General features: G+C 37.5%; 1 protein-coding gene and 1 long non-coding RNA gene across 2 annotated transcripts; both read left to right on the forward strand.

Moving 5' to 3' along the window:
- The first annotated feature begins 9,415 nt into the window (after positions 1-9,415).
- LOC128383648 (Fc receptor-like protein 5) lies at positions 9,416-10,957 on the forward strand. Its single transcript, XM_053343239.1, has 4 exons — positions 9,416-9,431; positions 9,570-9,830; positions 9,909-10,148; positions 10,944-10,957. Exons 1-4 carry the CDS (start codon positions 9,416-9,418, stop codon positions 10,955-10,957), a joined length of 531 nt encoding a protein of 176 aa, XP_053199214.1.
- A 729-nt stretch (positions 10,958-11,686) lies between these two features.
- Positions 11,687-12,749, forward strand: LOC128384199 (uncharacterized). The gene is made up of 3 exons (XR_008324074.1): positions 11,687-11,730; positions 12,213-12,265; positions 12,429-12,749. It is a non-coding gene; the product is annotated as an uncharacterized LOC128384199 (long non-coding RNA).
- Positions 12,750-13,220: the final 471 nt, after the last annotated feature.

Below are 13,220 nucleotides of genomic sequence, written 5' to 3' on the forward strand. Positions count from 1 at the left end.
TACTAGTACTTTACTGTAGTATTTCCATGTGATGTACTTTCTACTCCACTACATTTATTGAACAGCTTTAGTTACTTTTCAGATGCAGATTTGACTCAATGGAAAATATAACAAGCTTTTAAAATACAACACATTGTTAAAGATGAAACCAGTCAGCAGTGTGTAGTCGGCTCACAGTTCACTTCTCACATGCTTTCATGTCAATAAATGTTCAAATGATCCAATATTTCAGCAAAAATCAAACATTAGAGAAAAAGTCCAAAAACTGAAAACACATTTGTGAATCAGAACTTTGATTTTTCTTCTTTCCCATTAATCATCTCAGCAGCCCTCACATTTATCTGCTGGACTAAACTAGCTAACTGTATAAAGTAGTGTAAACTAGCTAACGTATATAAAGTAGTGTAAAGTAGCTAACTGTATATAAAGTAGTATAAACTAGCTAACTGTATATAAAGTAGTATAAACTAGCTAACTGTATATAAAGTAGTATAAACTAGCTAACCGTATATAAAGTAGTGTAAACTAGCTAACTGTATATAAAGTAGTGTAAACTAGCTAACTGTATATAAAGTAGTGTAAACTAGCTAACTGTACATAAAGTAGTATAAACTAGCTAACTGTACATAAAGTAGTATAAACTAGCTAACTGTATATAAAGTAGTGTAAACTAGCTAACTGTATATAAAGTAGTATAAACTAGCTAACTGTATATAAAGTAGTGTAAACTAGCTAACTGTATATAAAGTAGTGTAAACTAGCTAACTGTACATAAAGTAGTATAAACTAGCTAACTGTACATAAAGTAGTATAAACTAGCTAACTGTATATAAAGTAGTGTAAACTAGCTAACTGTATATAAAGTAGTATAAACTAGCTAACTGTATATAAAGTAGTGTAAACTAGCTAACTGTATATAAAGTAGTGTAAACTAGCTAACTGTACATAAAGTAGTATAAACTAGCTCCACCTCCAGCAGCTACAACAGTAACATGCTGCTCTAACACTGATGCTTCACTATTAATAATCTAATGATGTCATATATAATAATATATCACTACTTTTACTGTAATACTGCATACTACATCACTCATAATACTGCAGTACTTTTACTGTAATACTGCTTACTACATCACTATAATACTGCAGTACTTTTACTGTAATACTGCATACTACATCACTCATAATACTGCAGTACTTTTACTGTAATACTGCTTACTACATCACTATAATACTGCAGTACTTTTACTGTAATACTGCATACTACATCACTATAATACTGCAGTACTTTTACTATAATACTGCATACTACATCACTATAATACTGCAATACTTTTACTGTAATACTGCATACTACATCACTATAATACTGCAGTACTTTTACTGTAATACTGCTTACTACATCACTATAATACTGCAGTACTTTTACTGTAATACTGCATACTACATCACTATAATACTGCAGTACTTTTACTGTAATACTGCATACTACATCACTATAATACTGCAGTACTTTTACTGTAATACTTTAAATCAAGTTCATCAGCATATTTCTGTTGTCCACTGATTCCTCAGCAGATTAATGGAGGTTTTATTTGCGATCAGAGATAATGATATCCTCTGGAAGTGTAAATGACGCTGAATCTATAAATATGTTTATTGCGTCTGTGAGTTCAGATTTGACTGAGTTATAATGACTCAGAGAAGGAAAGCACAGAATTGGCGCCAATTGCAGCAATCTGGCACAAAGCGTTTAAAAATACCTTAATTGCTTCCATGAGCTGCTCAAACTGTTAACAAAGCAGCAGCCAGGCCACAATGAACTTTACCTTTTATTTCACACAGTATCTTTATCTCACATCCTGAAAGCAGGTCGTGAAGAATACATCTAGCAATTTACCAAAGCCAACGTTAACATAATCAAAAACCTTCCATGTATTTGAATAGAAGACTAAAAATACAGCAAATATAATGTTTTGAAGATCAGAAACCAGCAACTTTTTGAGATTTTTATAGATATTCGGCGGTGTTTAGCTCAGCGGGTAGAGCACCTGCCAAATGTGTAGAGGCTACAGTCCTCGCTGCAGGCGACCCCGGTTCAAATCCCGCACTGAACGGTCCTATCCTGCATGTCATTGCCCCCTCTCTGACTCCAGTTTTCTCTCTCTACTAACCTGTACAATAAAGGCAAAAAAAAGAGGGATTTTCTAAATACTTTTTACTAATAACTTAATAAAGAGATTAGATGTGTCAGTTTAAGCTCATGTTAAATGATTAATTAATCATATCATACATTTGCTTTGTAGAAAATTGTCCGAGCAGAGCATCACGACGTTGGGGAAAAAAACCCCAAAACATTTGATCCAATAAACACAGACTGATATCTGCTCCAACGACTTATCGACACAATGAGTATCATGTGATTGATCTAGTTAATATTTATATGAGGCAAAAGAAACAAAAACAAACTACAATCATTTTACTGCTGTACGATTTTCAAGATATTTGAGTATTTCCATTTCATGCGACGTTACTTCTAAACCTCTAAAATCCAGAAGGAAATATTGTACTCTCTTATATTTCACAGTAAAAACACTTTATCATGTACACACTTTTAAAATGTCTAATTAATGTAGATCACTTAGTAAGAACCTGTTTTCACTTTGACATTAAAGGTGACACATTGTACTTCTGGTGGTTTTCTGTTATTTATATCCTGTTCTCATGTTGGATAACAAACTTGGTCAAAGTTCACAAACTTAACATGAACATATATAGAAAAGCTGCCTGCAAGACAAAAGTCAGGGATCAAATCCGCCCTGAACACTCAGGCTGTGTCTGAACATCTCTCCATAGTCACTATACAGCACTCTACATTTAACCTCTGCCATTTCATTTGAGTGTGTAAATATAACCACTATAGAACATTAGAGCCTTAAATGTTCCTCCAGTGCTGTTCACGGCACGCACACGACCATGCTACACATTTTAAAGATGTGAAAACTACCGTCACATGACTCTACAGCTGATGGTGACAACACAAAGTGATGATGTTAGTTAGTGTCTGAGATCTTGATTTGCTGCTGACTGAGTGAAACATTCAGAGTTTATTATACAGGAAGCAGAGATGGGTCAATGATGGAGTGATTTGGGACGCAGACTTAGTTTACTAGGTTTTTTCCACCTTGCTGACGAGATGACGTCGGGTTTTATCTGTAAATCATGTGAAGATATTCTAGCAAAGCCTCTGAATAAAGATACACCTGGTAATGTGCAGAATGTGTCGTATCTAAAGGCTCATTTCTGTTTACATACCTTTCTGTTGTAAAGCAATGAAACCAGTAGAATTTCAAGGGTCGTCAATACGTTTTACAATGACGTATCATTCAGTATAATAAATATCCTACTAATACTTCTTTCTGAACTTTTACTAAAATGCTTTTAAAACCTTCCACTGAGTTACTTCTACTCTTACTTGAGCAACAGGTCTCTGTAATACTTCCATCACTGAGTATCGGAACAAGTGTGAGGTACAGTAATCAGTGGGCTTTAAGAGGGTCTTTAGTTCACATGGTGTTCAGACACAGCGGCCTTCCTCGAGTACTCTTCACTGACTGGACGCCACGTATATGAACACAGCAGGAGCCAATCAGCTGCTTTGGTTGGTTAATCAGTCCCAACTGGAAACTGTAATTTTGTGCATGAAATGTCCAAATCAACACACGCCAGTGATTTTGACCAACTGTTGCATTTCATGTTGTGGAAACTTTGATCACTGAAGCTCAATCTCACCTGGAACTAAAATGACGACCAGAAACCCAACAACACAAGTCAATGTTTGTGGAGGGAAACTGTTTTTTTGACTCCTTGTAATATTGTGCAGAAATCTTCACTTTTCAACCACAAATCTCATGTTTAGAAAATTATTTTAAAATGAACAGGTTGTTTGTCCTCTGCAGTGTTTTTATCAAAGGAAGTGACACATGAATCTTCACTGGTGACATCTTTTTAGTATTTTAGCATTATTTTCTAGGGGTGCAATTTATACCCCAATTCCTGCAACTTTACTGCAAAAAGAGAAAATATCATGAAGCGTATCACAGTGTTTGAGAAAATGTGTTAAGTATTGTAAATATAGCAATAGTGTCTAAACGTTTAGACAGGAAGAATCAGTATTTGGTGGAGCTGTTAACAACTCATAGACATCTGAAATGTGAGTCGACTACACACTGCTGACTGGTTTCATCTTTAACAATGTGTTGTATTTTAAAAGCTTGTTATATTTTCCATTGAGTCAAATCTGCATCTGAAAAGTAACTAAAGCTGTTCAATAAATGTAGTGGAGTAGAAAGTACATCACATGGAAATACTACAGTAAAGTACTAGTACCTCAAACTGTACTACAGTATAGTACTAGTACCTCAACATTGTACTTCCACACAGTACTTGAGTAAATGTACTCAGTTACTCTCCACCACCTGCTGAGCTTGTGTTAACCAACCAGTCAAACAGGCGACTGGTCTAAACGTCCTCATCACTGCAGAGTTCAGCTGGGCTCACAGGAAACCGAGGTGGTCTGTACTGAGTTTCTCATTGGGCCAAGTTCTGCCTGCATGCTGCAGTGCTGCACACACACACACACACACACACACGCACACACACACATACACATACACACACACGCACACACAAACACATGCACGCACGCACGCACATCAGGGGAACTGCTATCTGCTATGAAATGACAGCCTTGTGGTAAACATGTTGGCTTATGGTCAGTGAACGCAACACACATACACACATATATAAATAAATATAAATATAAAACATGGCAGTGTGCTGTAAATAATACTATGTACATATTTATCTATACAGCCTCCATTTCCTCACTAATACACACAGACGTATTATTGTAGACAGCAGCAGTCTGAACACACTGACTGGACGTGTGTGTGTGTGTGTGTGTGTGTGTGTGTGTGTGTGTATGTGTGTGTGTGTGTATTCTCAGCTAACCAGCCTGCAGACGGACCCTCCAGCTGCCGTTAACGGTACAATCTCCCGGTAACAAGAGAGCAGAAGCAGCCGTACCGTTTCATCCCGCTCCGTGGTGCTCAGTGTGTCGGTGTGTCGGTCGCTCGCAGCCGCCGGGGCCTCCTCTCTCTGTCTGTCCGGTTCCCCGCCTCCTCTCTCGCCCTCCTCGGTGCGACCCTCCGCGAGCCCCGCCGCCATCAGCGCCAGCGGCACGTCAAGCACGCGACACCATAGCGCGCGCTGCCGCCTCTCGCTCGTGCCGTTTTCAACATAAAAGCCCACCACCTTTAATTGAAAGAAAACAGGTTCACATTGTGTCTTAAAACAGCCAGGAACCTAAATGAACACTGAAACAGGTTTTTATTGCTGTAATTATTAAATGATTCAAGGCAGGGGTTCTCAAAGTAGGGTCCGGGGTCCTCTGGGGGTCCTTTAAGATCAGATATTCCTTTATTAATCCCACAATGGGGTTGTTCAAGTGCTTTCATAGCAAATAGGGGAATAATTTGTCTTCATTTATTCCTTTAATAAGTAACACAATGACAATATGTTGGTCATTGGTTTTCATTTTCTGTAATAAAACATCTAAAAGAGATGGACCGTCGCCAAAGTTGGGTCAAAGAGGACCAGACCTGCCTTGAACGGGGACCTCAGACAGGTTTCATCATCATTCAGGTCATTAAGAGACGAGCTGGTCTCTGGTCTAGCTGTCTGTGAGACTCTTCTGGACTTTCCAAATGTTCTCAGACTGAATGGATAGTTTGATAGTGAGACCGGTCATTTTGTTGGAGTTGTGGTTGATGTCCAAAAAAATGCTTCTTTGACCACTAGCTTCATCCTGGGGGCTTGAGTGAACCCATAGATCTACCTTCAGACTCTAAATATCTACATCCACGTGGTAGGTTTTAGTCATGAGCAGTGAGTTAGGGGGGTCGGGGGTCGGGGTGGTGTGTAGGTCAGCAAGACTTCAAACTGACTCTGCTTGAGTAAACCGCTTTTAAACCTCATCAACTCAAGACAAGCATCAGATAAACCCACACCTTAGAGCAGCTAGCCTAGTTGTAATGTGGATACAAATCCCTGCAGCTCTGCTCCACGTTCTGTGCTTTTATTTTGTAAAGCAGAAACAGAATTCACTTCAACCGGAAAATCAGTGCGTCCCGGTGTGTTCACACTTAACACCCCCGCCATTACAGCCACCAGCCACTAACAGCACCGAGTCCCCTGCAGAAAACACTGGGTTTTATTATTAATTATTGTGTCATTGTAATGTCCACGCGCTGCTTTCCCTCCACTGTTTAAACCCACATGTTTAAACTCAGGTGTGAGCACACAGGTGGATCAGCAGGTATCGATCAGTGAGAATCGATAATGAAGTGACTGAGCAGCACAAACAGCCGCAGACTCATAATAACGCGGTGTTGATAATAAATCGTAGTATAGTGATGATAATAAAAATGGGGGGGGGGGGGGGATTATGGATTCTCATGGCGGACGCACTGGTATCTGATTGGCCCGAGGTGACTGGCTGCGGGCCAATCAGAGCGCACGTTGCGAGAGGCTGCCGCTCCTAGCAACAAGAGGGAACTTTTTTACTATTTTTTATTTTTTAAGCTGCCGGAAACGATAAATGTGGACAAACCGCCACATTAAAGTTCAAGGTACTTATACTCGAGTATTTCCGTTTTGTTCACTTTTACTCTGGCACATAAAAGGGAAACTATACTATATTTATTTGTCTCATATTTTACCAGCAGTAGTAAAAAAAAATATATCAGATACGTTACTGTACCAATCCTACTACAGTAAAAGTACTGCAGTATTATGAGTGATGTACTATGCAGTATTACAATAAAGTACTGCAGTATTGTAGTGATGTAGTATGCAGTATTACAGTAAAAGTACTGCAGTATTATGAGTGATGTAGTATGCAGTATTACAGTAAAAGTACTGCAGTATTATGAGTGATGTACTATGCAGTATTATAGTGATGTAGTATGCAGTATTACAGTAAAAGTACTGCAGTGTTATGAGTGATGTACTATGCAGTATTACAATAAAGTACTGCAGTATTATAGTGATGTAGTATGCAGTATTACAGTAAAAGTACTGCAGTATTATAGTGATGTAGTATGCAGTATTACAGTAAAAGTACTGCAGTATTATAGTGATGTAGTATGCAGCATTACAGTAAAAGTACTGCAGTATTATGAGTGATGTAGTATGCAGTATTACAGTAAAAGTACTGCAGTATTATAGTGATGTAGTATGCAGTATTACAGTAAAAGTACTGCAGTATTATAGTGATGTAGTATGCAGCATTACAGTAAAAGTACTGCAGTATTATGAGTGATGTAGTATGCAGTATTACAGTAAAAGTACTGCAGTGTTATGAGTGATGTACTATGCAGTATTACAATAAAGTACTGCAGTATTATAGTGATGTAGTATGCAGTATTACAGTAAAAGTACTGCAGTATTATAGTGATGTAGTATGCAGTATTACAGTAAAAGTACTGCAGTATTATAGTGATGTAGTATGCAGTATTACAGTAAAAGTACTGCAGTATTATAGTGATGTAGTATGCAGTATTACAGTAAAAGTACTGCAGTATTATAGTGATGTAGTATGCAGTATTACAGTAAAAGTACTGCAGTATTATGAGTGATGTAGTATGCAGTATTACAGTAAAAGTACTGTAGTATTACAGTGATGTAGTATGCAGTATTACAGTAAAAGTACTGCAGTATTATAGTGATGTAGTATGCAGTATTACAGTAAAAGTACTGCAGTATTATAGTGATGTAGTATGCAGTATTACAGTAACAGTACTGCAGTATTATAGTGATGTAGTATGCAGTATTACAGTAAAAGTACTGCAGTATTATAGTGATGTAGTATGCAGTATTACAGTAAAAGTACTGCAGTATTATAGTGATGTAGTATGTAGTATTACAGTAAAAGTACTGCAGTATTATAGTGATGTAGTATGCAGTATTACAGTAAAAGTACTAAGTAGAGCAGCATGTTACTGTTGTAGCTGCTGGAGGTGGAGCTAGTTAACGTGGGAGAAGAAAGAAGAAAAAACGAAGTTCAACGATGCAAAGCTATCATATAAATGTAGCGAAGTGGAAGTATAAAGCTGCATCACATGGAAATACTACAGTAAAGTACAAGTACTTCAGTATTAAACTACAGTACAGGACTTGAGTAAATGTACTTAGTTACTCACCGCCACTCTTCAGCGCTCTGTGGTGGTTCAGCAGCAGGCAGGTGTCGCCATCTGGTGGCAGAACGAAGAACTGCACATTAACTACAGAGTGAGAGAGGACACTGAGAAAGAAAAATAAATTCATACTTTTCATTTAATAACATATGTTCACTGATTACTTAGTCTAGGTTCTTGATTTATGAAGTTAAACTTTCCCTCTAACATCAGTCACTTTCTGATTCATGATGAATAAAAAACTTCTGAAACTTGATTGAATTATTTCAGGTTCGCAACAAACTTCATTTATTAGTTATTTTTTACTGATTCAGCAACTTGGTTTTATTGAGAATACATAAAGAGTTAACTAAAGTTTTCATGTGACTGCTAATAATATATGAACTAAATTAGTTTCCTGCAGAGTGAACCACACAGCAGCATCACACCTACAGAGGAAGGAAGTCGTGTTTATGTGCAGTGAACAAACAAAGTCATTCTCACATCACCAAGAGGCCGAATGGACCAAACATCTCTTCTGTGGCTCTGTGAGTACAATCTGTACTGTCCAGGTTTAAATAATTATACTTATAACATGTCAGCTGAGTTATAGAAGAGAGGATGAGTTATTCATTTAAATGACTTCTATATTTATCTATTAATATATCACACCTGTGTAGTTTAGTGATGATTTGATGTGTTTCTGGTTTGTTCTTTTGTCTCTTTAGTTGTGAGCTCTCTGCTGTTCTGCTCAACAAACCAAGGTCAGTAAACGTCTCGTCTGATGATGTAAAGCTGTTGAAGGGTCACTCTGCTGATATCTTAATATGTATAAAGGTCTGGAAGTAAAGTTTCCTCTGAATGATGAAAATAAAGTGTCAGATTATTACAGGAAGTTCTCCGTTTATGTGTCCAGACTGTTTTTCTTACAGCAGAGGCATTACTGTTCACACGTACTGTAAATGTTCCCTGATGACTTAAATACAACATTTAAATCAACTAATTAATAAATATGTCAGACAGATTTAACCTTAAATCATAAACAATGTAAAACTAGCATCTTCAACATCTGGCTAAAATGCATTAATGTTCCCTCCATCTTAAACACTTCATGGATTTTTATCTTTATTCATTAACATTAAACAACTATGTGACACATAAAGTGGTTGAGTGTAAATATGGTGACACCTTCTGGTCATGCTTCACTGCAGCATTGAGAAACATTAACTGTATAACAGGATTCATGTTGTTGACCTACTGAGTGTTTCTGTGTTACATTGCATACAAATGACTCCTCATGTTGTTTCCTAAATATAATAAACCTCCTCTCAGCCTCTCTGACTGTGAGTCCCAGCAGATCTCAGATGTTTGAAGAAGAGTCTGTCTCTCTGAGCTGTGAGGAGGACGACAGCTCTGCTGGATGGAAGCTGAGGAGGAACACAACCAGAGAAACCAGGAAGGAGTGTGGAGACTGGGGAAGATCAGCTGGTTCCTTCTGTATCATCAACAGCATCGACCCAATGGACAATGGAGTTTACTGGTGTGAGTCCAGAGAGGGAGCAACCAGTAACAGCATCAACATCACTGTCACTGGTAAGATCAGACTGTGGAGTTAGTATTGATGAAGCTGAGTGTAAATGATGAAATGCTGTAGTTTGTCTCTGTGTTCAGATGGACCAGTGATCCTGCAGAGTCCTGTCCTCCCTGTGATGGAGGGAGATGATGTCACTCTGCACTGTAAAACAAAGACCTCCAACCTCCCAGCTGATTTCTATAAAGATGGCTCCCTCATCAGGACTGAGCCTGCAGGTCACATGACCATCCACCATGTTTCCAAGTCTGATGAAGGCCTCTACAAGTGTCACATCAGCAGTCATGGAGAGTCTCCATCCAGCTGGATCTCTGTCACAGGTGAGGAAGTTAAAGCTTCAGCAGTGATTCATAGTGAGAGAACATTTCTAACTCTACTAACACTGACTAATGAAACTGGGACACTTATCAGCATTTAACCCAAAATGTAACATGTGATCATTTTACCCAAACAAAGCTTAATGTCTAATAAACTGAACCAGTCTCAGTAATCTGATTACTTTCTGAACACTGAAATGAGTCAATATGTAAATCTGCTTTTATAATAAATTATTATTATTTTTGTTTCATTTTAGAGATACCCATCACCACATCTCCACCTCCCCTCCCCTCTACCTCTCCTCCTTCATCCTCCTCCTCTTCTAATCTCTCCGTGTTGTGGTTTGTTCCACCTGTCTGTGGTCTGGTTCTACTGGTTCTACTGGTGAGAGGATGCGATCAGAGGAAACCTGAAGGTCAGACACAGACGATTACATTTCATAGTAAACATTTAACTTTTCACTTCTTTTTAAAAATCAATAACATTAATTAATAACATTTTGAAGTTGTGTTTTACATCCATTTACTACAGTTCATTATGTAATTTTGCATCATATTCTTATATTGTAAATTATGTTTAGAGTTAAACTTGTATCTTTGTGAGGACCACTCTGGGTTTAGAAAGTGGGGACATTTAGGATTATGGGGACACTGAGAAAGTTAACATTTTATTGCATTTATATCAACAATTAATAAGTTTTCATGTATTCATAAGAGCAACAGACCAGTTTGGTTTCTTCTGGTCGATGACAGAGTGTGATGTGCTCTCAGTGTGTTTTCTACTTTGTGGTGAATCAGTTAACAGAAGCTAGCAGCTCTGTGGTCGTCCAGCTTCCTGTTTCTCATGAAGACAGTTTGTCCTGCATCTACTTGCTCTAAAAAAAGTGCATATTTTAATCCTAACTCTCTGAACATGTAGCATCTTGTAGTGAAAAACTTATTTAAACAAAAGTCGGCAGATCGGTTGTCTTTTAGTTACTGTTTTCTGAACTTGACACCTGTTTGTCTCACAGCAAGAGGTGTTAAAAAGAAAAGAAAAACAGTCAATCAGTCTATCAACTGATGTTTGCTGCTATAATTGATCATATTTCCATCATGTTTTGTTCAGTCAAAACTTGTATTACTATTTGCTGCTTTGGGAGCTTGCTGCCCTTCCATGTAATTAGATGGAAACCCAAGGCAGGGAGGACAGACCCCACGTACAGAACAGAGCAGCAATGACAATGAAGATTACATATTTAAAGTCAAACACAGTATGTGAGATGGAGGTGAGTTGCAGAGGAAGTCTCTACATGACCAATTGGATGCATAGAAGGAATCAGCTGAACTTACGCTATGCTTAGTAATTAATATTATCCAAAAACAGTATTTTTATTGAGTGTAGCAAAGGCATAAATAATCTCACTGCTATGTGATTTAGATGGTGTATACTAACAGTAATGGGATCATCTGTATTCATATCAGTAATGTATTTTATATGTGTTTTATCTTTCAGTGTATTATTCAGTTGTAGTTTACTCAGCAGTGAAAACAACAGAAGACGTCAGTTATGGACAAAGAGTCGTCAAATCAAACAGGACCAGAGGTACAGCTGCTCTTCTTTGTGGATAGATCAGTTATTTGTGGTTATCATTACTTACAAAAAGGCCAACATCTTGGTCTTGCTTTTTACCAACACACACACACAGACAAAAGCACATAAAGTTTATAATTTAGCCGTTCTTAAAACTGTGCATATGAAACCACAGCAACAGCTTCCTCATATTGATTCTAGTCTGGAAGCTGGTGAGGTTTCTCACTGCAGTGAACTTTAGTTTGACTGTTTTGTGGTCAAAGTGCAAACCTGTTTTAACAGCAGCGAGCAGCTCTGTAGTCGTCCAGTTTCCTGTTTCAGATAAAATGAAGTGGTTTTAAAAAGCTGCTATTTGTAATGTCCATAATAAACCTTATTATAATGCTACATGAAGAAAGACAGTCATTTGTCATAAGAGTAGTATTAATATTTATATTCCATTTGCAACAGTATACTAACAGAACTGGTTAATATGAATGTGTTTTATGTTACAGATTATGATCCAACTGCAGCTCACTCAGTAGTGAGAAGAGCAGAGAGGAGAGAGGTAGGTTTAATGTTGGGTCTACTATACTGATACAATGAGTCTGTTATACATGGAAAAGTAATAAATTATGTTTAAAGAAAAGAAAAATACAAGATATAGATGTTGGAAAAGACTTGTTTTTTCTACAACTGTGTCTCATATTGTTTGAACTGTGTGTGTTCAGTGTCTCCATTAGAGCCAGAGGTTGTCTACTCTTCACTGAGGTAGACCTCCACACCTTCACACCAGTCCAACCACTGACGTCCAGCTGGCCTGTTACTGGTCTCCAGAGCCCATCAGACAGTAGTACATTCATTTATAGATTTCATATACTTCATGTTGTTGTTCACTAAATTAGACTCATGCAGCAACAGAAAAACAAACTGATTTATTTAGTGAATAAACAGTGAAATGTAAAAACTAGAAATAAATACATTTGTGGAATATTATCCAATATAATAATAATAATAATATTTTAACTTCAACAAGATGTTTCTGATCTCATGATGACCAGTTAGTTGCTTTGTGTTGAATGTCCTCATTAACTTTACTGTTATTAATGTTTATCATATATAATATGTATTTGTAGCATGCTGTTGTTGCTGCAGCATTAACTTGTTTACTGGATCAATAAACTTTGGTCTAGTTTCTTTTGTCCGTGTGGTTCTGCGGGTTTCAGATGGAACATTTAACTTGTTCAGGTTTGGTTGTGGGTAATTAATCAACACGTATTTCTCACTATCTGTGTGTTTGCAGCTCTGCAGTGCAACAAACCGCAGACTATAAACAGCAGGAGCTCCGTTCAGCAACTTCAGCACAGAGTGTGTGAAGAGTTTTGATTCTTTAATCAGTGAAACATGAAGAAAATTCAGTCTGTAAAACATCTGGTTTATTTTAGAAGCTGTTTAATCATCATGTAATTAATCTTTTACTCTTTTATTCACAGTCACAGCTGTTATTAAAACATCCTGTATCT

The sequence above is a fragment of the Scomber japonicus genome, chromosome 22 (assembly GCF_027409825.1).
Source record: "Scomber japonicus isolate fScoJap1 chromosome 22, fScoJap1.pri, whole genome shotgun sequence".
Lineage (NCBI taxonomy): Eukaryota > Metazoa > Chordata > Actinopteri > Scombriformes > Scombridae > Scomber > Scomber japonicus.

What these genes read in the sequence shown, in the direction of transcription:
- LOC128383648 (XM_053343239.1), top strand. An exon ending in CATCAACATCACTGTCACTG is followed by an intron (nt 9,831 to 9,908) that starts GTAAGATCAGAC and finishes CTCTGTGTTCAG; the next exon opens with ATGGACCAGTGATCCTGCAG.